The sequence below is a fragment of the Anopheles darlingi genome, chromosome 3, assembly GCF_943734745.1.
Source record: "Anopheles darlingi chromosome 3, idAnoDarlMG_H_01, whole genome shotgun sequence".
NCBI lineage: Eukaryota > Metazoa > Arthropoda > Insecta > Diptera > Culicidae > Anopheles > Anopheles darlingi.
Genome location: NC_064875.1, coordinates 56,022,759 through 56,049,541, shown reverse-complemented (window position 1 = coordinate 56,049,541; position 26,783 = coordinate 56,022,759). Strand labels below are relative to the sequence as shown.

Here is a 26,783-nt window from a genome sequence, read left to right as displayed (position 1 = left end):
GGTTTGCCATCCGGCCACGGTTTGCACGAAGCGGTGCGCAGACGCGTCTTAAAGACGTGGTGTTGTGTTCTGTTTGCTCATTCGGTAACTACTCCCTTCGGTGGGTTCGGGAGTTCTTGTGTGGAAGGGTAGTAAGGAACGTGACGATAATTCATAAAGCCCCGGTCCAGGAAACGGTTTGCTCGTTTGGTGGAAACGCTCCTCACTTTGGAGGAGGGGGGGGTCTGCCGCGGTGCTTTCTATGTCAACCTAGCGGACTGCGGCCGTTATGGAAAGGGCGTGGTGGGAGGGTAGAGTCAAACAGTGTCTATTGTTCTAGTGACTGAAAACCTGCCCCATTAAACCAGCGAAGGAATCGGGAACGTCTGTTCTAACGACTCTGACCTACCAGAGTGCACCGAGGGTGGCCGGGAAGCAAACATGCCTCCCCCTCCCCCGCCCAGGAAGCCCCGTTGTTGTTGGGCTCTTTATCAGCCAGCAATTCTCTCGGGCAGGCAGCAGCAAGAAGATTATCTCCGTGGCGTAGTTTTTTTTGTGGCGAAATCCCTGTGGCCCCAAAAGCGCACTAGATGGCTACTTGCGGATTTTGCGGACCTGAACCTGGATTTTGGCTTCCTGCCATTCTAGGTACAGCCATGAACGAACGAACGAACGAACGATACATGACCTCGCGGTACGCGGGAACAACGGCGACGTGTCAAGCGCTGTCCGATCGATCGATAGAACATATCGCAAAATTAATTGTATCCCCGAGGAGGTCGCGAAGTTGTCTACTAGCCACTGGCTACGATGGTTACGTGTTCGCGGTGTGGTGCTGCTACGTTGGTTGCTATGGAACTGAAATCTAGTTTTGCACAAGATTTTGCGACAAAATTGTGCCAGCACGATCAAGATCCGGTGTCCACGGTGTTCGCCAACAATTGACAGCCTTCTGCTCGTTCGTTAGTAAGGGTCTGGCGTAGCTACCACAGAGCTACTGTGGCCGGTTTACAGTTATACCTTCGGAAGGAGGAAGGTTGCCTCATGGAAGAAGACAAAGTGAGGGAAGTGATTGTGAAGTAAAGAATTGGTTGTTCGTGACAGAATCTCCTTTTTTATGGCTGAGAAGAAGCTCCACTTTTTGGCCTTGATACGAACTAATGGCTACCTTCTCAAAGATTTTGATGGAAAATTAAAAAACCTTAAACTCAATGCCTTAGAACCTATCGCATGACCTGAGGAACCAAAAACAAAAAAAGAAATCCAAAGCCGTAAGGATTCGTGACGAAAATGGTAATAGACCGCAATGGAATCGCCTTAAATGTCATCAGATTCAGGACCCCACAAGGCATCTGAAAGGGAAACTGCCCGCTGCGGCACCTAACCTCACTGCTTGACCGCCTTGTTGTGTCTGTCATTTCACGCAACCGTTGGAAGGGGTTTAAAATATTATTTATAGAATCCACCGCACGGCATGGCGGTGCCCTTTTTGCCCGAAAATGCAATCTCTACCTAGGGCCAGTCCATTGTACCGGGCGTGTACACACCCCGCGGGCCACAATGGAACAAATAGCCTCCGAATATTGCTCCAAATGAAGTGCCGAAGTGGGAGCGGTGCTCAGGTCGTACTGCCATTCCGATGATTTCCATAAAAATTAGGCAAAAACAAGGCGCACCCATTGAACCATCGGACCATTATCAGGCTTCGGTTTCATTGCGCGCCTGTCCTTAACACGGCTTACAAGTCGACGGGCCCCTCGGGGCAATTGTATGCAAAAAGGGTCTTTCGCGGGTGCCTCGCTACCTTTCAAACGCCATCACCGGTGGCCACAAAAAAGGGAATGGCCGGCGGGACCGGGTTAGGACACCGGGCGCACCCGCCGCCTCTTCTAGCGTGCGAGCGGCAACGAATTGTGCGAGAGACGCTCGCTTTTACGCAACATTTGCGAGCTGACATTTGCGACAGGCGAGGTCAGGCGACGGAGGGTGAGGCGAGGAGATCCGCAGAATCCGCGGGCACTAGACTCGCGGGCGCTTATCAGGCACATCACTGGCACTGGCTTACTTGCCGGCGTTGAAACAATGAACGCGTTCCCTAGCAGCATTTCGAAAGCATTCGGAATTTGGAATCTAAAACCTGGGACGTCATCGTCGTCGTCGTCTCTTGTCAATTTGGCAAGCGGGCGCGTCGTCGTCGTCGTCTGAGAAACGTCTGGGCCAGAAAAAAGAAGGGAAGAAAAAAACAAACTGCGGACGACTTACCGGGAGGTAGTTTACTCTTCAGCATATCCATTGCGACCACATTGATGATGAGCACCCACATCGGGCAATCGAGGATGTCGTTCTCCGACTTGACGAACGCGATCGCCGACAGGCACTGGGTCTCGAGGCGTCTGCGATCCGGATAGGCACGGCGCAGCTCCCGGTTCACGTTGGACTGGAACTTTTTCATATCGAACAGCTGAATAGGAAAGCGGAATAGAATAAGAGCGAAAATAGAAGCAGTTGCAGTGCATTCTAGGTCACTTGGACTCCGTTCGGTCCTTACCTTGACAATCTTTTCACTCTCTATCGCCTGGCCGGGCAGCTTGAGGATGTCCGCACCGATGGCCGTCTCCTCGTTCGGCTGGCTGGCCGTGCTTTTGACGTAAACGTTGCTCTTCGAGTAGCGTCTGATGAGAATGTTGCCAGCGTCGTCCATCTTGATCTTAACGCCCTGTGGAATGGAGAGAAGGAGAAGGAGGTGGAGGAAAAAAAGGGTAAGAGACCGTCCGATACAGGCCCCGGAAACCCGGATCTCGCGTGAGTTGGCACTAAATGGATGTGTCGCCCTGGCACGCTGGCATCTGCATCTCGCGACCATTCGACGTCGTCGTCGCCGTCGTAATTGTTAAAGCTGACCACCGCCATCCCGTTGGCAAGAATGCACTACTCCAATTAGCTGACAGGTTTCCTTGTATGGGAGCCCCCGGGAGAACGGGGCGTTACGATCCGGACACCCGGAACTGTGCAATCATCTTTATGCGTTTCGCGAGTCACAGATGAAGGGCCTGCAACGACCACGATGATGATGATGATGATGATGATGATACAGCACAACGCAGCCTTATGCGCCATATGTTCTCGGCTCGACTACTAGTGCGATCTCTCCAGTAGCTCGCGACCTCTGACAGATTCAATTAACCTCAAGAGATCGAGGTGGCACCGGGCGGGGACAAAATTATAATTATCACCTCACTATCCTGAATCTAAGATTTTATGGCTTTCTTTCCAGAAACTTCGTCTCCAAAAGTCGACACCGGACACCGGACCAGATCGTCGCGTAATGATAGGGAGAGAGAGAGAGGTTCGACCGATCGTGCGGATGAACGACCTCACTTTACTCTCCATCCCGGCTGGCAAAGGGTGTTGAGTCGCTAAGTCGAATTTAACGATCCTCACCACGGCACGGTCCCGGCTAAATATCAATTGACGACCTTGAGCTTCCTCGCGCGTCCTCTCGCCTTTTCGCCTCTTCTTCGTTCTTCGCCTCGGGAGTGAAGTGGATTCTCCATTTCCGCGATGCATTCGATGGTCATACGTGATGAACGTCCATGCCCTCGGGCACACAGCACACTCCGGAGGATGGGAAGATCAATCCGGCGACCGAAGAGGTTCTCTTCGCGATCCGCGAACAAGTTCATCATCCGTTCACGTCGCGGTTGTTCTCGTTTTCATGAAAGTGAATGTTGTGATGATGAAGCTTAGCAAAAGGGTGTTATGGAACATGTTATGTTCCGTACCTCGGTCCCGCAGTAAACCGAAGACCGGACCTTCCGGAGTGATTGATGTTGACAGTCAATGTGCATGAAACAAACGGGAACGCATAAATTGTGACGATGTACATGCACACACAGCCAATTCTTCTGCGATTCCATTTTCATCCGAGTGCCGAGTGGGGATGGGGAGCCTACCAAAGCATGTTTTATGACCACCACCACCATGCAGTAGACTGCGCAAACGTTTGCTGCCGTACGCCTAGCCCTCTACCATCCGATGATGATTACAAGATTCAGTATCCCAGAGGTTGTGGCGCTTCTTCGCTCCTTGGCACTATCACTGTGTGCGCGGGCTCATTTGTCGGAACAATGTCGACCTTTGACAAGCCCGGGAAGGGGGGTGGTCGGTGGTTCGGTTACCATTGAGCATGGTTTGTTAGCGGCGCTCTTCCCCCTTTTTAACAAGCGTGAACATCGTGTTTACCATAATGCTGTTAATGTTGCTCCTAGGACCGAAACGGAGGAAGCTCCAACGGCGGTCGTAAAACAACATCTGATCCCGGGATAGCGTGCGATAGGGATGCTGCAACCACTACCGTTGCTGATGCTGCCGTTGCTGCTGCCTATATGTTACAGACCGGACCGACCTGGTCGTAAAATGTGTTCATAAAAGATTTGGAATGCTCGCACCAATCGTTTAGGATGGTTTTTAGTAGCTTAAGTACTGCCGCCGCCGCCGTCGCCGCGGGCGCCATTAGCTGGCCGATGCGCCGATGATTGCCGATTATGATAATGATGAGGAGCATATGCGCCGGATTATGCAATCTATGCCAACAGAACGCCGAAAGGTTGCCAGGAAGTGTCAGACAGAAGGCCGCAGAAGACTTTCATCAAGCGAGAGTCATTCGAGAGTAGCAGATAATCCGGGAACTGCGTGATCTGCCTTGGATTGATCCATTGCATCGCTAGCATCGATGCCCTTTCCAGTCCCGGGGTTGGTTTCTGTAATTGAAATTTATCGTCCAGGATGATCATGCGAATCCAATCCACGATGGCTGCGGATGGACGATGGTAACCTCTGGATCCGGATCATCCTCCGGTTCTGGTCTGCGGTTGACCTTCTTCGCTCGTCGGAAATGGGCGTGAAAGAAATGGCCCAGACGGCGTTGCGTCCGTAAACGTCACGATCGGCCGTTTACGGTTGCTGCTACTCTCTGGCACATCCGGAGCAAGCGGCTGATCTTCTGCCCACTGCCGGTAGCCTTGATATTTCGTAAAATATCATCCAATGATCTTTTCACTTTCTGCTGCCGCTGCTGCCGCTGCTGCCGCTGCTGCCGTTGCTGACGATGCTGCTGCTGATGATGAGTTGGTTTAGCGTTGATTTAGCGGCCGTGAAGTCGTGATCGTGTGCGGTGGCTGCTGATCTTTATGGATCATGAAGATGAGTCGTGCCTCGCGCAGTCGCGACGACGAAGCTCTCGGAAGTTCTCGCTTCATTCGAACGGAGGTTAATCGTCTGCTGCTGCTGCTGCTGATCGTCGACTTCTTCTCTTCAAAAACATAATTTGTGCTCATCTCTCTATTAGCCGTGATGGGCCGCCACAAGCCAGCGACACATGCCATGCGACACTCGACATTTATCTGGTTGGCCAAATTAACGAGATAAAACCCCGGACCCGCTCGAGGCACGGGACAAATAGAAGAGGGAGGGTGTACGATTGCTTACCTGTCCAACGTGCCGCTTAACTTCATCCGTTTTGTGATCGCGCATCGGATTGTCAAATCCGCAAAGGCCAATCCTGTCAGCAGAGATAGAGGCAGCAGAAAAAGAAGATGAAGAAGAATCTGTATTAGTATAGATCAGCAATCACCATGTGCCATCAGGATTTTTTTTTTTTGAGGACGAGCTACTCTGAAGCGACATGACATTTGTATTCCTCTAGTGCGCCGGCGGTACGCAAGTACATCACATCTCTTGATCTCTTGACTTGACTCTCTAATGGCGGCGCGCATCCAAGGAATTTGGCAAGCCGTCTCGGAGGAGCCCGACTTTGGATGTTTTCGGGGCCACGAAGCCAGCAGAAGCGAAGAAGAAGAAGCCTGTAGCCTGGCTCTATTGAATCTAGCGAGCTCGTGCGGTACATCATCTGCTAACCTTTTTCAACGTTCCCTTTCGCTCGATTGTCTTGCTCGATTCGAGGTTGTCCTTCGTACCGATTAGTAAAAGTAAAAGTGATGATGTACTTGTAGCGCGTGCTCTTCGCTGTTCGATGATCGATCGATCGATCGAGCCAGTTCGATCGATTGTCGCTCGAACATGACATTCTGACAAATATATGTAGATCTGCACGCGAGCGTGATCTCTCTCTCTCTGTGTATGAAGGTTCTAGCTGCCTTGGAGAGCGCCTTTGATTCTGTTTTCTGGATTGTTTACCTTTGCCAGTGCTCGATTGCGTCAATTGAGGCGAAGAAAAGCTATATCTATTGTTATGCTGCTGCTGTTGTTGCAGCACCACCAAAGCAATAAGAGGTAGATTCATGCTCGTGAGTGAGTTTCAAACAAAGTAACAACAACGGAAAGGGGGCCCGTCCGGAGTGCCACACTGTGGGGCAGAGCACTAGAGCGATTATGAAATCGTAATGGACGGCGTACCGGACAACCACTCGCCGTCGCCGAGTCGTTCCGAGTGCTCCAGTTTCACTTTTGTTCAAGTAGCTCAAGTTGCACTTTGATCGCGAGGGCGAGCGCCCCCCCCCCTCCTCCCTCCCCCTCTAGAATCGAGGGTCCCTTCGTCCGTTTGCCGACATGATTCATTGGAATTGGAATTCGGAGCAGCAAAAAAAAAAAAACAAACGGTCCAAAAACCCGTTACGCCATCCGCGGCCAGTCCATACAGTTTGCAGTCGCAATTCCGTCCCCCCGGAGGGTTTGCGTTTTGTGCCGTTTTGTCGCGAGACTTTCATTTCGCGAGCGGTTTGGGGGGTGTACCACCCACCCTGGGGGGTGTGTGTTCGTCGCTTGCACGTCGACAGCATGATGTCGTTGGCAAAGTGGGATATCGTGCCCGATGGCGTGCCCCTCGTTTCGGATCACGAGGGTTGGCGAGCTAATAAGGCGCACTCGGATCACGAGACGGCATGTGGAGTCCATGCCCGGGAGTCGCATGTGCCCATTGACTGACTGGAAGGGCGAGGAGGGCATCGGCGATCGGTCAATACGATGGAGGAGCTGTAAAAGGCGTTCACGGCCATTCGTTTTGGGGCGTTGGGTCTGCTGCTACCTCTAGTGCCGCTGCATTCAACAAACATTCGCTGCAATGAGTCCTTTTGGGTCCCCCCTGGAGTGTGTATGTGTGTTGGGAAATATGAAAGTGTCCCACATACTAGAGTACTGTAGCAGCGGTACTGTCCGATCATCTAACTAGCGCGACATTCCTCGCCATTGCAGCAAGTGTCCGCTAATGAGTCGGTGCAGCACTCCAGGTGAGTCAGCGAGCGAGTGAGCACCACCCCGATCGATTGCTGGAGAATGTTAACGAAGAAATGCTAACGGAAACATCACCACCGAGCGGACGAAAGGTCTCTACACTATTGTCACTCCCAGGATCCCGGGATCCCAGCGCAGCGCAGCGGTCACTCGGAGTGACCGCGAAATGGATAAACCGTGTCCCGTTGGAACGGCGGAACTGTAGAGCGAACTGTATAAATATCAGAATTATGCAAAATCTCTCCTCCATGTTGCCCGCCAGAACACGCCGTTGGTGCAACGGTATAGAACGCGAAGGGCGTTCTGCGAAGATAGATCTACGCGAGTTACGAGCCAGCACTGAGCCAGCCCGAGTGCACCGCATTTCCGACTGTTCTGGCCAGCGGGGTGGAAACATATTTACATTTCTAATTTCCACCGTTACCGGGGTGCGCGGATCGTGATTTGAGGCTGATATTGATGAAAGGGCCCGGACACGGACTCGGACACGGACGGACACTTCCTTATGGTTTCGGATTCGGGATTCGGAATCGGACATCTCACTAACAATATCTGCAGCAATCCCCCTCAGGCACGGTATTCGTCGCAGGGCAGCGGCATTAATTAGCGAAGGCCCACTGGATGGTCTAACGAAGGGTGGCATTAGGAATAATTATGGGGCCGAACATGTTCCGCTTATCGGGACTGGGCTGGGAGGTCACTGGCCATTTGCCACCCAAGGAGGAATGAGGAAGTCGCCCTCGGAAGATTAGAGCGGAGCTGATTGGAGCAATCCGTGGGATTAGAATTCGTTTAAAGGCTCGATATGAATTCCTCGCCCATTTGTGTCCTTGAGCTTGAGCTGCGGAGACCAGGAAGCACCGCAAAAGGGCGCCACACTTTGCCACACTCTCCAATTAGTAGCCGCCGTGCAGCCACAGTAAGGTGGTACCGCGACCCCGCAGTGATTATCGCATCTGGCGAGGCGTATAATTTACATAACGTCTCCAGTGTCTCCATGTGTGGGAGACAATCGATAGTGGAGTCGACAAATTCCTGACGATCGTCGTCGTCGTCGTTGAGCCCAACAATTAACACCCAATCTTAACAACCGCCAGAGAGACATTTGAATACAATGTCCCCACGGGGGACATTCTCCTGGAGTGCTTGAGATTGATCCAAAAACAAAAAAACAAAAAAATAACCGTTCACTCTAGCAATCTAGAGCCAGGTCAAGGTCACGTCACGGTTTGATAGGTCCTCAATAGCTACCATATCACGTCAGCGAGCAGCCAGTCAATAATAAAAAACGGACTTCATTTCAAATGCCCCATTAATGGAACATGTATATGCGCCCGTGCGGTCCGAAGGTCTGCGGTCTCATAATTTCTCAACCTCTCAACCCAGCAGGAAATCTGGCTTCAAGATCTCGCGCCACGCCAGCCTATGGGTATTGGAGCTGGGCGTTGTCACCGCCGATCGGGGCGAGGGACTCGCGTTATAGCTCCCCCCTCAACCAGATCCGCTTCGATCGTGATCGATCTCATTCGCACACATGAGGTGCGTTCAATGAGTGTCTTAGTGCCGCCCGAGTCGTCGACTTAAACGCACTTCGAGAACCCCTTGGTAAGTGATCCAGAGCAGGTTTAGTTCGATCTCGTCGACACAAACGTTCGAGTCTCGAGTCTCTGGTCGATAAACTCATATTCACCGTCGCCTCGCGGTCGCCTGCCACCGTTTTGTCATGATTCTCGTGATTGTTTTGCTCGCCCCACACTCCTCGCACTAGTCCAGTCGAGTGGTTGAATGATTTACACACACACAAAAACTGGAAACACAACTGGACTAATAATGGTTAAGGTGGTTAAGCATGTGGCTGGCTGGCGGAGCGGAGTCGCAACGAAGGTACTACGCCCCGAAACGGATGTTGAGGCAGGGAAATTAAAGTCCAATAAAAACTGGACGACCTTGTGCAGCAGCAGCAACAGCAGCAGCAGTAGCAACACAAACCGTGAGTCGTGTCGTGCAGACAAAAGGCACGCACGCCAGCGAGAGACGACGACGACAACGGTGGTGACGACAGTGGATTGCGTACTGGTGACCAGCGTCCGGAATACAGCGACTTCGACTTCAACTTTGAACCGTCGTCACAGCACCATTTCAGTCGTCAGTTAAAGCGGTGGCTCAAGCCACAGTCAATCAAGAAATGGATCGCCCTCGGTCTAATGCGTTTCCGCTTGCGTCAGTTTAGTCCGTTGGCAGGCCGTTCAGGCAATGCATCGTTCTAGAGAACAGTTCTAATGGAGTGCAGATTCCAACTTCTGAAGTACTCTTAGGGTAACCCCAGCCAGTCAGCGCATCGCACGACCCCGTCCTTGATGTACTCAAATTTGGGTGCCCAGCGGTTCCCCCTTTGTTTGGTCTCCTGCTGCTACCGGTGATCGTTTCCCACGACACCCATCCCCATGACCCAACCGACCAGCTAGCCTGCCTTAATGGGTGCGAATGTTGAGCTTCACATTTCGTACAGCTAACCTTGCTGAACGATTTCAGCTTACGATACAATTGCAATTAGCCAAATAGCTGCCTGGCGTGGTCTCTCTCTCTGCCATTGCTTGGCTTGGCCACTTCCGGCAGGTTGTGAAACGTGGTGCTGACAGGCGTTAGCTCAAACCGCAACAGAAGCAGAGTCGTTCCCGTACACACAAACAATGTCGTGATATTTTTTGGCCAGCATCATCAGCGCACCGAAATCGCTTCCATACGTCTAATGCCAAGAGATGGTCAGCCACCGGCCACCGTTGACCTTCGCTTAAGCGGAGCAAGCGCCTTCGTTGACGCCTTTTTGGGGTTTCCTGGGCGAGATGCAAATGTGTGTTGACATCATCGGTCAGAATCGTGGCGCTTTTGGGACAGTGACATTTACACACGACATACGGTACGTGTCAACCAACCAACCAACCCCGGTTTCGATCGCAGTTCCGGGACGCGGGACCGGTCGTTGTTGTGTGTGTTGTGGTTTTGTGGTGGGAAATGTTTTTGGGTACAGCGTTGAGCTTGGGTTATAAATGAGGAGGATCGATCGAACTTTTCGGCGCATTAGCATATCCGGTTATGCCACGATATGTCCGAGCGACTCTTCATATCTCCCCTATCTAGGCTCACATTCTGGCACAACTCGTTGGCCGCTTCTATTCAACAGATTAAGATACCGATTTACCGGGGAAACTCAAACACCTAAAGTAATATTTGCAAAACACTTTAGTGTCGCCGCTGATTAATGGTTACCAATTAGCATGCGGTACTGGCAGTCACTGGCAACGGTACGAGCAGACAACGCCGCTCTGTCTATACCACTGGCAACCGCAACATGGTTTTCAGATCACCGATCGAATGCATGGCGAACGCGAGCGATCAAGAACGCGCCCGTAACCTCTACCAAAGCAGAACCATAAACAAGGGAAGGAGAAGAAATGTTGTTCGCGCTAACGCGGGGCTGGCTTCGTGTTCAAATATGCTTCCTGGTTCTTGTTACTCGCTCGGCGTGGAATGTTCGAAAACACTTTTGTGCATAAATTGCTCTCTGCCTCGGAGTCAAAAGGTGTGGCCCGTGGCTACTACGACTTCACGGTGCAGCAAGCGGATCGCAACGCAACGCCGCCTGCCTGCCAAGAGCCGGACACATTGAGCATCACGCAGCTACTGGACTTGGTGCGTCAGCCCTTCTGACTTCATGAGCCACTTTTCGACGTCATTAGTCCAAGGAAACTCGGCTACTGACGACGAGAACGAGCCGCCACTTCTTGGGAGGGCTGGCAAAACTTGGAATTTTGACTTCGATATTCTTCGCTTCTTTTGCGGCCAGCAGCAACAACAAGGACAGCAACGGTATCATCACGGTAGCGCCCTTAAGGCAGCGAAATGGTGATAAATCCTGACGGGCTCCTCCCAAAAATACCGATAATATGACGGTTCGATGGACTGCTGGACGAATGACGAAGAGAAATGGCCCGCCTAAAAAAAAAAACTACCGCAGGGCGAACCCTGCATCAGCAAGGGTGTTGTAATTGATTTTCTTCAACGAGACCTTTCGGTGGTGCCCTACGGCTGGACCACTTTTTTTTTCTTTTGGGTGGCTCAAGTCGAGGAAATTATAGGCGCTGGAGCAGAAAAGCAGGAAAAAGAATTCCTTCTCGATTCCAAGATTCGTGAGCAGCTTGCAACGAGATCTACAAGAACGCAGCAGGCAACGTTGGCTTGTTAGGATGTTTGCAGCGTGTTTGCAACGCTTGCTTCGTGCAGCAGCAGGGCAGATGCATCGCAGTAGACCCTCCGTTGGCCGTCAATGGCTACTCGATAGGAATCTTGATGTTTGGATGACGCGTGCGCTGCGCTGACATTCGTGAGCCGGTGGCGTGCGCTCCACAGAAGCAATCGCAGAAACAATAGCAAATTAACAGTTGTCTCCGCAGGGGTCGACCTCTTTGGCCAGCACGCTGGAACCAGCACGCTAGAGCTGGCTAGAAGCTGGCTAGCGGACGGTCATACGCGGTACGCGAGAGGCTCCAGAAGGCGTCTGGGATGCTGTGGCCGTTGGAAGATTGATTGGATTCGGAAGTCCCGTGCCGCTGGTCCGGGGGACTGTGCGTTCTCGGGGGGGGGGGGGGGGGGGCTGGTACATGGCTCAGTGAGCAGCGAGGGCGTTCCGCCTACTTTAGGCTAGGCGCAGTGCGATGGTCTGCGTGCGATAGGTTTCACGCGACATCATTAAAGACCGAAGCGGTTAAGGTGAGCGGCCAGCCAGTCGGTGCCAATTAGACCTTTCAAATAGGACCCCCCCTCCTTTTGGGGCACCCTTTTTCTGCACAAGAGGTCACATCATGCGACACATTGACACAATGGTACTCCGGTGTGCTGGAGGTCACTCCCCGGCGAGGGGGGGAGAGAACTCATTAGAAAAAACCGCAAAACGATCGAAATCTCGCGAGCGAACCGACGAACCGTTAGGGAGCGCTCGGCGCAAAAGAAGTTATCAATTCAAACCCCCCCCCCCCCCCCTTTTTCCCGAGCCAAAGCATTGTGGTTAGCGAGCATAAGGTGGTGGTCCATACTCCATAATGACCGCGAGAGGCACTGTAAATTGCTGGCCATTTCTCAAAATACCTCCCGAGAGAGCGCACGCGCAGGCGCAGAGGGGGGGGCCTAATCATCGGTAATCCAATCGACACACAAAATGGTGGCGGTACGTTTGATGTCTCATTCTCGGATTGGCCAATCCGCGATACCAACACCACGACAGGCTGGCTGGCTGACTAGAACACATTGTAGCGCGAGCGAGCGAGCAATCGTGACGCAAGTCGTGGGGTGTGTGGTTTTTCCCTTTTCCATCAGGCCGGACATTCCCGGTACTATCGATTGACCTCGGTGAGAACGGTGGACAAAGTATCGCAGGGTATTGGTCAAGCGAAATCACATTGCAGCAAAGACTGGACACAACACTGTACTGCACCGAATACAGATGTTAACAAACGTTTGTGTTCATTGGTCAACCTTTTTTTTCTGCACTGTACAAAAATGAAGCTTCTTTTTTCGGTTATCGCTTCGAAAATGTTCTCCGTCTGTAGCAAACACCGTTACGCAACTGGCCGCAAGATGATCCAGTGCGTGTGTGTGTGTGTGTGTGTGTGTTGCGGGATATTAAATAGACGAGGTTAATTCGCCTCGCCGCCCGAAAACGAGTAGTTCGCATTTCAATTAACTAACTTTATACATCTTGAAACATCCGGTTCTCAGTTCAGCGAAAGCGCTAGTTACGCGCTTAAGGTATAAGGCCCGGTGCTCTTATGCTGATGCGAGGACGATGTAGACCTTTCACGCGAGAGAGAGAGAGAACACGCACACCGCACACCGCACACCAATCGTTACTTAAGCCCATTAGACCACCTACGACTCCCTGTCGAGTGTCTTGCGATGCTGCCGTGGGAGAAGGTCTGGAACTGGAATCTCTTGGACTCACTCCCCCGATGGTGGTCTCGTGCAAAAACAGATGCTTAAATTGAAACCCGGCCACAGCGGCGGTGGCGGCCATGCTTGCGCTTCATAATTAGCCTAACGTGCGTCTTTGCGTTTGGTTTTGATTGGAACTATTGGATAATCCCCTGGCCTGGCAGATCGAGTAAAAGTTGGTATCAAGCTCCCTCTGTGTGTGTGTGTGTGTATGTTTGGACAGGTTCCTCGGGTGGACGCGGGCGCTACATTACTTTTCGCTTTACTCCTATTTATGCTCGCAACCATTTATGAGTCCATTACGGAACGGCCGTGAAGGGAGAGATGGTTTATGGGTAGCCTCTCCCTCTCCCCCTCCCACCCCCCCCCCCCACCCAGGCCTTTGGTACATGCGCTTCGATGCTGGAATATGTTGTTGTCTGGGTCTGTTTTTTTTGTGCCACACACTCCTCCTCCTGCTCCTCCTCATTCACTTTCCTTCATCCCCTTGGTGTGTTTCCTTCCTTCTGCTAGAAAACGGTGACTTTCTCTTTCAATTGTACGACACGCTCCGCGAGGGTGTGCAAAGGGTGGGGGGAAGAGAAGGAAGTGGGGATGCGGGGGTAATGGTGCACTTTTTCCTTAGATTACCACCTCACCATCACCGCTGCCACCACCAGGGCCACCGCTCAGGGTTTTCAAATTTTCGAACGGAATTTTCAAATCGAAAACGAGCGAGTAGCGAAAAGAGTTCAACAACCGAGCAAGCGACGAACGCCCGAAATTATTTTATTACCGTTTTCGGGGTTTTCGTGCGATCGATGATCGATAATGCTTATCGCACTCGATGATACATCGGGATGTTCTGACCGGCCGTTACAAAATGGCCACCAAAAAGTTGGGTAATTGCGGCATTGTCACTGGGAAATTTCGCTTTCCAGACATCGAGTTTCATAATCGAGCGGCTGTCAAAAAACCGAAATCAATTGAAAAGCGGTCCAAACACAATAAAGGCAACAAGAGGATGGGGGGGCCCTTTGGCCAGGTACCAAGGGGGTTAATGGACCCTTTTTTTGTTGATGACGTTGCGGAGAAACGTTGTGAGCGTCTTGATGATTTCACATGAAAGACTTTCTGATTGATTGGATCCATTACATTTGACATAATGGCGAGCGAACGAGCGACCATTACGAACACCGTGATACGATGCGATAGCGCTAGGCAGAGATATCTTACCTCATCCCATCGAATCCGTCGTCCGAACCGTTGATTGTCAGGACTGGGGCGCGGGCGTACGCTTTCGCTACCCGCCGGTTCCGCTCGAAGACGATCACTTTGGCCCAGATTTCGTCATCGATCTGTGTCCATTTGTCCAGCACTTCCTGAATGTGTTCCTGTTGACGAGGAGAAGAAGAAGAAACAGAAGGTGATGGATTAATTTTAATTGGATTGTAAACGAGTGGATTAATTAATCCCTGAATGGCGACCACCGGCGCGACGTTCATCGGAGCAAAGTGGAACCTTGAATGAAATAGAAACTGCAAGCATACTAGATGCAGTCGAGTGACTCTGGGTTGAAGGTTTGCTCGCACACACACGAGCCCTTCATCTGTCGCTCAATGCGCACACTCGGATTTCGTTCTACCAGCGCCTCTCCGAAGGACACGTCGCGTCTTCTTCTGTCATTCCGTAGGCTATGCTCACGGGATGTCTTCAAGCCTGGTGGCACATGGTGATCGGGAAATCGAAGATCGAAGCACTCATGTGTGTGCCAAGCGAACGAATTGCTTCTCGCATCTCCACGACAGACAGATGAATGGAGCTAATGAATTCAATTAAATGAGTTGACGGATTGAAGGAGAATTTGAATGGATGGGTTTGTGATGGGTTTTTCAAACTCGATTTTTTATTTTACGAAACCCCTGAGCCTCCTTTCACAAACTATTAATCTGTTTCCAATATCCGTGACAACCTTGGTTCGCTTGGAAGGCAACACCATCCTCTCGGCAGCTCGCAGGCACCAAACTCATCCCTTGCACCACTGACAACCTTATCGATGCTCAAGCCAACCGCCAGTGCCCCAGTAAACGACAGCGTATCCCTTCCATGGGTACGAGGCTCTACCTTTCGAATCTAATCTCCTGGCGCGCTCGCTCGCTGGCGCACTCGAAAGCTTCGCACATTCACACGATCCACCACGAGGGGGTGCAAGGTTTTCCGCATGTTGTACGTACATTAGATTAGGTGTATCTAATCGTTCACCATTGTACGGCGGCGGCAGCGGCGGCGGCTGACTGACTTTATGTTGCGCCAGCATCGGCTCAGGCCGTTTCGCAACTTTGCAGCTCGACAACATGGCACCAACCAGCTGGGCGCTGGCGCTGACGCTGACGCTGGCGCTGGCACACTGGCGATCTAATTTTTATCTTCCCTTCACTATCGAGCCAGCGAGCAACCGAGCGAGCGCACGGACCAGTTCTGGCGCTCTGGCGCTCTGGTCCACCATAAACGGCGTTCCGTTCGCCGTTCACTTCGCAAGAGGGCGCGCGTGGTGCTCGAGGGCGTTCTAATATACAGCATACTGTCGGGCATACCTCGCTGAGAACGCTGCAACGGCTAGGTGTCGGTTTTTGCGCAAAAGAGATGCCCGCACCAGACCGGCCAGGTAGGCCTGGTAGTCAGAACCCCTGCCCCCCATTACAATTTATTGGCGCCGGAGCGCCCCGGAGGTTCGCGCGATCTTGTTTCGGTCGCAAGATCGAGTCACATTAACGCCTTGTGTAACGCCGGCGCTCGGAGTGCTGGACGCTGGCCGCGGGTCGGATTTCGGAAGCATCCGTTGAAGATGGCCGATGCCAGGAGAGGCGGCTGGATAGTGTGCAATCTGTGTGCGAGGTGATGATCGCTAGTAAATTGACGCGAACGCTTGGATTGCTAATTTGCGAACAAGCCGCAAAAGGACTCATCTTCATGATTGCGGTCTCTCTCTTTTCCGTTTCTTGCCGTTGCCCCCACTCTCAACTAAACGAGCATAACGAATGCGATTTGATGCGGCCAAATAGTTGTATCTTCATCACATTACCATGCTCTATTTGTTACAAAATTATGCTTTTAGCTTATGCCGACCCCTATTGGAGTGATGATTCCACTTTAACTTCGACAAAAGACTTCGACTTTACGCTAAAAACTGCCAAAAATTAGGCTGAATTAAAGTTGCATGGTCATGCGGTGTAGCGGTGAGGTCTCTCTCTCTTTCTCTTTCTCTTCCATCGCATACTCGTTAAACATTTGACCAATATATTAGGTCGGCAAATAAGCATCCCGTAAGAACGCATCTATCCAGCATAACATATCATCAGCAGCCCTTTTCCTTCACCATCATTATGCTGCGCGAGGTTTGGCTTCAAGTTAGCGAGGATTTAAGGCCAGCCCTTAAGCTTCCTGTCCTGTCCTGTTCTGTCCTGTCGTTCTCACACTTTCACGCTTCACATTGACCGCCGGAAAAACCTTCGCCGCTTTCCATGCTGCATATAATGCTGGCAAATGAAATGAAGTGTGTTGCTTCTCGGTTGCATCGAAGCGCAACGACTCGTGGAACCTGGACTCGTGGACGCCAACGAAGCGCTACAGGATGCGTTCGACTTTTATTTGTTATTATATTCAATTTTGAAATTATTATCGTGATTAGCGGGTTCGAGTTCAACCAGCAACGAAGGTATGTGTGGTCCATGCTGCTGTTGCTGCTTCTGGCATCGTTTACCTCTTTCTTTCTCTCTCTCTTTCTTTTTGCTGGTCGTAAAGATGCGAAGAAGGCGTTCATTTTAAGGACGTTTTGTGGTCAAAAAAGCAGCATTTTGCTGTACCTTTTTCCCTCTTCTTCCGTTCGGTCCAGCGCCATTTGGCTCTGTCATCATCATGTTCCACAGGGAAGAAGAGTTGAATGCACGGCAAACATTATGATCGACTCAAGGCACAAGACTACAACAGGGCTCACCAGGAAGAGGGAGCAGCAAGGCGATGACGCTGACGCTAGTGAAGGTGAATCATTATACGGAAATTACTCCACCAAATAGCCAACGGGGAGGACACACACCACACCACACACCACACCACGCCAGACCACCAGGACCACAGGGCAATTGTTAAGAGTTCGAAGTGCTTCACACATGCTTGGGACAGCCGAGGGGACGCGATCTCGCGATCACGATCATCAGTTCTTTCTTGTCCTTTCCAAAGGCTCTTCTCGATCTTCTTCTCAGCATCCTGAACCCGTCCATTAGGACAACGGCTGCCGGTGCTGTGGCTTCGCCCTGGCCGAATGTTAACAAAACATAAAAAGGAATCATTTGACGAGCAGAAGAAGTAACAGGGGAGACGGAGAGAGAGAGAGAAGAAGTTCCCTCCTCTCCAAAAACGACAATCATTATAATAAAGGAGCAAAACGAGCTTCGCCCTTTGGAGGCAAATTAATTTGTTACACAAAAACGCCCCGTGTGCATTGATATGATCCCGCGGCACAGCGCAACATAAATGCATATCTCTTGAAGCGAGAGCACAAGAGGACGCATGTCAATGACCTTGCAGATTCCAACGCACTGACTGCGGGATCAATTGCGGCCGCACGCCGGCCCTTTCGACCTTTTCGGGTTTTTGGAGGTGGGGGGCGCGCGCGCGTAAACTTGATTAATGGAATGTCAAGAGGAGTGGCTCGATTCGATCGACATCGAACTCTCGCATTCGTTGCAACAACAAATCCCGTTTCAACGTTCCCGCTGCTCCACTCATTCAAACACCGAAATCAATCAATTATGAGCACCAGAAAGTGAGAGAGAAAAAAAAACGGCGGGAGGTACAATCTAAACATTAGCCCCAGATTCGATTCCAATTCCAAATACCGCCCCACATTTCCATTCACCAGCTAATGCCGTCGTCGTCGTCAGCTGCTGCTGCTGCTGCTAATGGTGCTGTACTCCATGGTCCACGGTTCGGTTCAAAATCATACCCGAGGCCTTCATGTCCCTCAAGGTCCTTCGCTCGTCAACAGCTTCTCGATTGCTCCAATTCGGTCACACCCGCCTTCGGAAATGGGCGGCACAGAAAGTATCATGTTCCAAACCTTGGGCGGCTTCACGCTGCTGTGATTGAGGACCGAAACTGACTTGCAGGCGGGGTGGTGGTGGCCTTGAACGCGGCATCGGCAATGGACCATCTGTGAAGGACCGAATTGGCTTTTGGGGAGCTTGTGATCTGGCGAAACGGAAACGAATTAGCTCGGGCGAACAGAGCCAGTTGGTGGCCAGCAGATCGAAGCTCGCGATAATCTCGTGGATCGCGGACACCCTTCGCGGTAATGACAGCTTGAACCGAGGAGGGGGGAGGGGGTGGGCACACCTCAATGTAGCCATACATCACACGGAACCATGCGGTTCGCCATTGCATTGCATTGCGAGTGCATTGCAGCGCGCGAGTTCTAAGGTTCTCTTTCCCTTGATTCCTTTCAATTACTCGACCCGTCTGTCGTGTGGCCACAAGCCCTGCGCACGTGTGTGCGCGCGTATGTGTGTGTGTGCACCGTGTATGCGTAATGATTGGGTTCGTGGTCGCCGTCGCTGATGGCGAGTGACGGCACGAGCGCGCATGGGACACCAAAGGAGTTCAATTTATGATTTCTATGATCGAATCATAGTGCGCCAACCGTCTTTACGGGTCCCCCCCGGTTGGTTTCCCCGCCCCCCCCTCGGGGGCTAGAACACGTCAAGCTAGCCACTTCAAGGCCCCATGGCGGTGCCATGGCGCGCGCTAAATCGATTTGGTGTGGTCCACATAAATCAGATTGCCAATTGCTCCCAGTTCCGAACGACAACGCGGGGGAAAGGGAAAGGGGGAGAGGCCAATTTCGAAGGCACGCGTACCCGAGCGCCTGTGTGTGTGTGTATGTGTGATCGACAAAGTGTGCCGCCAGTGGCGCTGCCAATTTGAATTGACGTGAGAGGACCGCGAAGTGGACCACGTTCTCTTAAACGATCGAGCGAGCTCCCTCTCGGGGCGGAAGGGGAGGAGCTGGGTACACTATGGTCCCAACTATGGAACGCATAAATTCTCGCATGAGTCACCATCGAGGGAATTCCTTCTTCACTAAGCGTTCTCCAGCTCTCTGTGTGGTCATGTCCTTGGATTGGTTCCAGAACGCTGTCACTGGAATGGCATCGAGTGAAACGTTGACAGCTGTCAAAATACTACCAATGGCTGCTCGGATGTGGAACAAAATTTCAAAACGGTTTTACTAGCAACGTGACCGTCGGTATGCAAAACGGGCGGTTCGCTTCGCTTTTCACCTTCCGAAATCGGCGCCATCGATTGGTGGTTTCATCCCGCAAAAAAAAACAAAAAAACCAAACCCTTCTTTAAACGTTCCGGCCTTCAATGATGCCGGCGCGAAATTATGCTAATGAACTGATAAGCAATTATGCTGATTGGGGTTTCGTACCAGGTAGAGCCGGTAGATGATGGCGTTCGCAAACGCCAAACCGCGGCTATCGCAACATCGCAACCCGACGCTCGATAGCGCAACACTACACAATGCGAGCACCACAGCCACCGGTGCTGTTCCTCCGTTGTACGAAATCCACCGAGACCCACAATACATTAATTAAGGTTCCCAAGCAAACACCTACCCTTCCGCCAGTATGGGGTCTCTCTTTGGGTCAAACTTTCGAAACCTCAACCGCGTGAGATACGCGCGAGGTGCGTCGAACGAGTAGCAGACCTATGCTTCAATGGTGCGCACAAACCAGATAATGGTTCGCGAGCGATTGCGAACACGGATTGCGGGGTCCTCGGATCGTTCGCGGGGTGAAATCATTTTTCATCCTGCACTTTGCGTTGCCAGCGACTGTGTGCGAATGAGGAAGCATTTAATAAAACTGGAGTGTCAGTGTCGGGACGAGGCAGCTTAATCTAGAGGCACCTTTTCCGTGCGATCCGGGTCCTCCGGGGACGATCCGCGACAGATCCCAAGGGCAACCAGTGCGCGAGAAGTGCGAGATCGGTTAATGCGATGTTGGTCGCGTCGATGTTTAACACCTTGCTGTCGACCTGGCGCTGGTGCTGCACTGTCGTGGCCTGAAGCAAAAGAAGAAGCGCGCACCCAAGAGATGTGCGGCGTTCGTTCGCGATCGCGTTCTCATCCCTCAAGGATATGGAACCATAATTGATTGGCAAATTAATTGGCTTGGATGGAGTGCGCTCCGCGTCGCGAGCATCTCGCTAGAGGTTCTACGAGGTGCTCGAGAAGGTGAATCAATCATGCGGCGGGATGTTCTCGATCCTGTACCAATCAGCCAGGAACAGGCAGACGTGATTAAGTGCTTTTATGTTTACTCAAGCATCAGCGTGATGGCGGCCGATTGTGATCGCATCCTTTATCCTCGGTTTTTTTCCACTCTCCTGGGCCTCTTCTTCATGATCCGGTCCAGTAGAAGCGCATTCCCTATTCCTGAGTGTGTCATTCACTGACCGGTATGCGGCTCTCTCTACATGGCATCAACGTCTGGCGTACTTGCCTTGGACTCGGTACACAAATGGCGATGCGTGCACTGAGCGCATAAACGATCCCTAATTGTTCCGGTGTAATCACCGTACTGTACCCCAGGCCCAATGTTATCATGTCGGAGGGTATGCACATCGTATCCGTGCATCCTCCGTGTGTACAATATGGCGACATGGGCGTGTGCAAAATTATGAATTTAATTGCACGGAGGCTCGGGGTGAGATTATTGGCGTTCACGTGCATGTTACATGCACATGGACATGCGGCGTGGGCACGCTATCGAGTGCCTTGTGTTCGTGTTGCGGCCACCAGGCAGCCCATAACTTGTTCCTGAACCTGACAGCAGCAGCGGCAGCAGCATCATATTGGCCGAGAGTCTTTTGCGGAAAAATTTCCCAGAAAACGGTGGTCCCCGGATTCCCTTTTTTGCAAGAACAAAGAACGTGTATCGGTTACTTCAAGGGTCGATTCGCGTTCGCTGAGGTCTGACACTGATCATTTGACATTCTTTTGACGATTGCTTTGGATTGTGCTACTGGGATGAAGTACCTTAAGTCTTAAAATTGTTAATTTGATATTAAGAAACAAAGAATGTAGAACATCATAGTAGACCAGACTTAGATGACAATCTAGCAGAACAGAAGAATCTGATCAAATGTAGGATCTACCTCCAGTGTAATAAATAGAAGCATTTTGCATTCAAAACAACCAACCTCATACGGAAAGTATTGTTATATCTGATTGTCTCAATCCCCGGTTATAAATACATCCGCGATCGCCGCCACATGTTTGATCCTGATGCAAAGCTGAGATGCTATCTCCGATCGCCAGAAGCTTCGCTCCTCGAGCTTCTATCACTCAACACTTGTAGCACTGAGACGGCCGCAGTGTACAGGCCGGTTGCACAATGGGCCCCGAAACGCGAAGCGTAATGAACAATCCTGGCTCCCGATGGCTATCGGTGTGCAGCCCGCATTCCCCGTGCGATCACGGCTCGATCGTCAAACGATCGAGCAATGTAATACAGGCACTCCGCAAGCAGTTGCGCTTCTAGTTCGTCCTGGTCTGGCCTGGCCTGGCCTGGTCTGGCCTGAGCGATGCTAATCAGCCATCAGCCAAGGCGAATCGGAATAGCTTTGGGGGTAATTTAGTAGCGTCTCCGCGATCTCCTTTTGCGCTAACAACTCCTATGCGCTGGCTCGGCGCGCACCTGCTTAGCCTGCGCGATGGCGAGAGACCAGCGCGATCGAGCGATCGCCACTGGGTGCGATGAATGGTTTATAGTGAATTGTTATCCGGCCAACCATTGTGCAGGCAACCTCGCGTTTCGATCGATACACCTGAGAGGCGCCGCTCGCCGAAAGCTCCGATCGTAAAACCGCGATTGCAGACCACGAGTGCGCGCTTCGAGCGAGCGATCGTTTCTCGTGTCCAAATGGCTACCAAATGTAACTTGGAAACTTGTCCAATTTAATTGGCTTATGGTGAAAGTTTTATTAGTATGTTTCATGCACACAGTCTATGTGTGTAAGTGGAGGCCACCAGAGGGCATAAACTTTCTCAAGTACACCAGCGAGTACGATACCTCGCGAATGGCGCTATTGCTACGGCATGTGCATTGTCACGCAATTTATTCGCTGGACTTGATTTGCAATAAAAGAAATGAAATCCTTTCCTGGCACAAGTGACAGTGTCCACCCCTTGCCATTGAACCGACCTCGTCTAATCGGACAAATCGAACACAAGGTCAACCGTCAGCTCGGTTTGCTCTGCCATTTCGCTTTCAACTGCAGCTGCGACAAACGATGCAAAGCGCGGACCACCACGCGGTGAGCTCCAATCATAAAAACATGATCACAGTCTACTGCGTCCCATACAGGGCCTTGTTACTGTCAACGCTTCACCGGCTTCCACGAAGACGCACCAAGAGCCGCATGTTATCTTCGTCGCTTCGATGAGTTATGATTACGGAAGACATGCGCTGCGATCAGCGAACGTGCGTGCGAACGAAAGGAGAAAAGCCGTTTGTTCGCTTGCATGTACTTTAATGGTCTTCGTTCGGTGCCGGTATGCAAACTGTCCTACTGCCACGCACCAGACGACCTGGAAGGCAGAGAATTACTTTTTTATTTCTTTTTTTGGGATGTCCCCCCATGCGCGTAGACGATGTAATCTGGGCGGTTTTTTCCTGGAAGCGCATGCTTATCGAACAATTCCGCTTTATTGTTTTTTGCATTTATCCTTTTTGTGAAACCTCATTTGCAAAGAGCTGTTCTTCCTTAAGCTGTGGATTTATTCTAAGAAACGGAGGAACGCGACATCGCGTACCATAATGTTTTCACTTTCAAGCCAATCGCAAGCCTTTACCATTGATGGAACCCATAAAAAGAAACCATTCACAGAGACTTGAATAACTTGAGCATAATCTGATGGTGCGTAAATTAAATTAAACTACCAACCGCGTGCTTGTGTCACTGACGCGTTCTCTGTCATCATTCGACGACGGTACTGCACCGCGACCTACGCTTCGTTCAATCATCCTTCAATTCCTTGACTAGCTCTTCATTCTGTTGGTGGACATCATCGCAAAACTGGTGCGCCGCCACTCCCGCCTGACCTTGAGTACGAAAATTCACCCCACACACACACACACAGACACAGCTGACGGATCACAGCTGACTTCAGAACCTAAGGAGCGGCGTCATAATCCCAAGTTATGATTCGCGCTGCAGAATGGCCACGCTGCGAAGGATGATGCGGCGGAATCATGTCCTCTCCAGAGCACTGAGGGGGGCTCTGGTGCGTGAGTTATGGATGCCATTAAACGTTATTACCAGAGGTACCAGAGTAGTACAATGGCCGCGCGGACAAGGCGCTGTACATCGAAGGTACCTCGTGTGGTCTTGTTTCGTGCCTTTCGTGGAATGGAACAACGAATATCATTTTGATTGAAGAGCTCGCCGCTGTTATTGCTGCTGCTGCTGCAGCTGCAGCTAGATCCTTCACCGTTTGCGATGTTCCATAGCAAAACTACGGAACTAGAGACTGCCGCACCGTTTGGCGATCGATTAATGCAATGACTGACATGAGCACCGGGCCCTGTGCACGAGATAGCAATTCGAACGATTCGTTGTCATAATAATTCATCCCCTGCTTTAGCGGAACCCACGGGTACAACAAGCTGCAGCAGCTTGGGCTTCGTGTTTTGAGTGATACTCGAGAGGAGAGGGTCTGCACCACTCCGCGATATCACCAGCAGCAGATCAACGACTACTACCGCCGCTGCCTGATACACCATACCCTTTCTGTCTTGTGCGATCCACTTGTCTTTAGGGTGCGGTACCAGAGCGCTCTGGTATTAAACCTGGTGTGCATGTTGTTGCATTCCACCGGTACCGGTACCGTGAACAACGCAAGTTCCTGTAAGAACTCGCTGGAAGCTCGATGTCGGACAACGGCAACCGTTCGCTCAACGTTCTTTCGTGTTCGCTGAAGTAGAATAACGAGTATTGCACGAACATCGTACGGGCATATCGCGATCATCGGATCTCATAGATCGCTTCCAGACATCGGCGAGATTTTATGATTATGGAGCGCTCCTTGGCCCGGTAACGGTTCCCCCGCCCCCGTACGGAGTTCGCACTGCATCGTTAATTGGATTTTTTTTTCGGTTCGATCTTTCAAACCTTTATTCATTTAGAATCCGCCTTCGATTCAATTAAAGCAGATGATTCGAGAATCACTTTTTTAAGCTGCATGCATCCTGGTGCTTACCTGGTGAAGAGAGAGAGAAAGAAAAGAAAATGGAGCATTAGAATGCGATCTCCGAATCCGACTCGAGGTTCAAAATCAGATATTAAAGACTTCGACGCACGACCAGAGCCCGGTTTGTGGAATGAATTATGAGTGCACCTTCTCCGTGTCTCGTCTCCAAAGGGGCAATCGAAACCCCAATTTACACTCCCCCGCGCATCAATCAGCAACACACAAAAGACTCCCCCCTGGGGGATCACTCAACGCTTGCGATCGATCCCTTGGGTCGTCTGCACCAAAAAGGGCAGTTCTAGACACTATCCACGGTTCGGTATGACTATGATTTACTGTTGAGTGATGCGCATTATAATTTAGGTCCCGGGCGAGGATCCCTGTTTGCGTCGTCGTGTGATCGATTTGTGCGGCGCCGTTTAGCGGTTCAATATAACGGCTCTTTCTTCGCGCTTCAGGTGATGATGCACCGTTGTTTCGACCCCACACGGGACCTTTCCCTGGTATTACCTCGCAACATCGCGTTGGAATCCCTTTTTTGGGTGGCGGTGGGGTGAGTGAAATCATTCAGATCCACAAACAATTCCCCCCCGAAAAATCTACTGTTGCGACGACGAACTGAGCGAGATGCTTGATTGCATAAGAACCGCCACCGCCACCACCGTCGTTACAATTATGCGCCACGGCGTCATACGCGGTGCTCCCTCTCTCTCTCTTTCTCTCCCATGTTTACAGCTTGTCAAATCGTGACCAACGGACAAGTGCTCGGGCTAGATAATTGCACTGACCAGCATCAGCCCGCTGTCCGTACCAAATCCGTTAAACAGAAAGCAGAGTAAATAAACAAACACTCTCCGCACTCCGTTGCCGTCGCTGCTGTTGTTGCCGCTGCACCACCCCCTGTGTAAATTAAAACTCAATGAAATGAGCCTCGGCACACACACACAGCGTTCCCAATCAGAAGTGTACCAGCGTGGACGCAAAGCGCCACTCATTATGCAAGCAAATCGCAACCACCGCCGCTGTGGTGCACCGCGAGCTCGTGTGGCCCAACCGACGGATTATGTTGCTGTCCAGAGCCTCGTAGACACACACACACGTATTAACATTGCAACATAACAGTGACTTGCGAGGGCTCGCGCGCGCGCGCACAGACCGAAGATGCAGCGCCACGAAGTGATCTGATGTGTGGCGTCGCCGCCATCGCCACCTCCGTAAACAGATGCCCCGGACTCCAGGTCCATCTCCACGAGATGAAGGAAAAAAAAACCCATTTTACGACGCAGGGAACTCCTCGTTACTTCACTTGCACTTTGCATTAAAGTCACTTTTCGGGTTTTTTTACGCCTTTGAATGCCACGGACGAGCTCGCCTGGTAGGTTGGGGTTTAATCCGCTTTTCGGCGGGTGGGATTGGAATTTCCCAGCCACCGAGCCCCGGAATCGAAACCGAAATAGAGCGCGTTCCCTGGGCCTCGGGGTTGGCCACAGTTTCGCAACCACACTCGCACACTCGCGATGTTTGTTTCCCATCGTTCGCGTCGTTCGTCGGTTGTTAAACTGTTAAACGAATTATGACCCTGGGGAATCTGGCGCTGGTGAAGGCTGGCTGGCAGGTTTTGGTGCAGGGTTGATCGCGAGCCCCTTTCGTCATCGCCGAGCGCGTGGAGGTTCGCGTAATTGAACGCGCCATGTCTTGAGGGTGGAGGAAATTAGTTTACAAACACAATTTACAATTCTTCGCCCCCTGTTCGCTAATAAGCTGTATTGACATTTTGAGGATAAGGAGCTGCATTCTAATCATAACCGCGCCGTCCTCGTCGTCGTCCTCGTCGTCGTTGGAACGACGGAAACATCAAGGCTGTTAGCATTTTCTGTTGTTCTGAGTTGTGTGTGTGTGTGTGTGAAGAAGAAAAGAGGAGTGCCCGAGGATCGCGGCACGATCGAGGTACTTATGTCAGGCCCGTTCGTTCGTTCGTTCGTTCTTCCCCCCGGGGTATCATTATGTTGGTGCGATCCGATCCTCAGCCGCAGCAGCAACAGCAGCAGCAGCATTGGGTGCCTGCGGTGACAATTATCCATCACTTATGTCCAAATAAACCACGATCATATAACAACAGCACGTTGCAGCAACTGGTGTTTGTTTCTTCTACCGAAATGGCAGTCCGATGATGGCAGCGGCGGCGGCGGCCCTTTTGTTTGGCCCACCGAAGAACAGAGTTGGTAACGTTTGTGGTCGCCGCTGGCGCTAGCGAGACGCGGTCACACGAAAGACATTC

General features: G+C 51.5%; 1 protein-coding gene across 3 annotated transcripts in view; it reads right to left on the bottom strand.

Moving 5' to 3' along the window:
- LOC125955015 (uncharacterized) overlaps nt 1-26,783 on the bottom strand; it is a 108,583-nt gene that overhangs the window by 3,397 nt on the left and 78,403 nt on the right. For all 3 annotated transcript variants that reach the window (XM_049685825.1, XM_049685826.1, XM_049685827.1), the window contains exons 3-6: nt 14,428-14,585; nt 5,467-5,539; nt 2,528-2,695; nt 2,242-2,440 (exon numbers count right to left, since the gene is read on the bottom strand). In XM_049685825.1, coding sequence (XP_049541782.1) covers nt 2,242-2,440; nt 2,528-2,695; nt 5,467-5,539; nt 14,428-14,585 — 598 coding nt within the window. The remainder of the gene's footprint in view (nt 1-2,241; nt 2,441-2,527; nt 2,696-5,466; nt 5,540-14,427; nt 14,586-26,783) is intronic.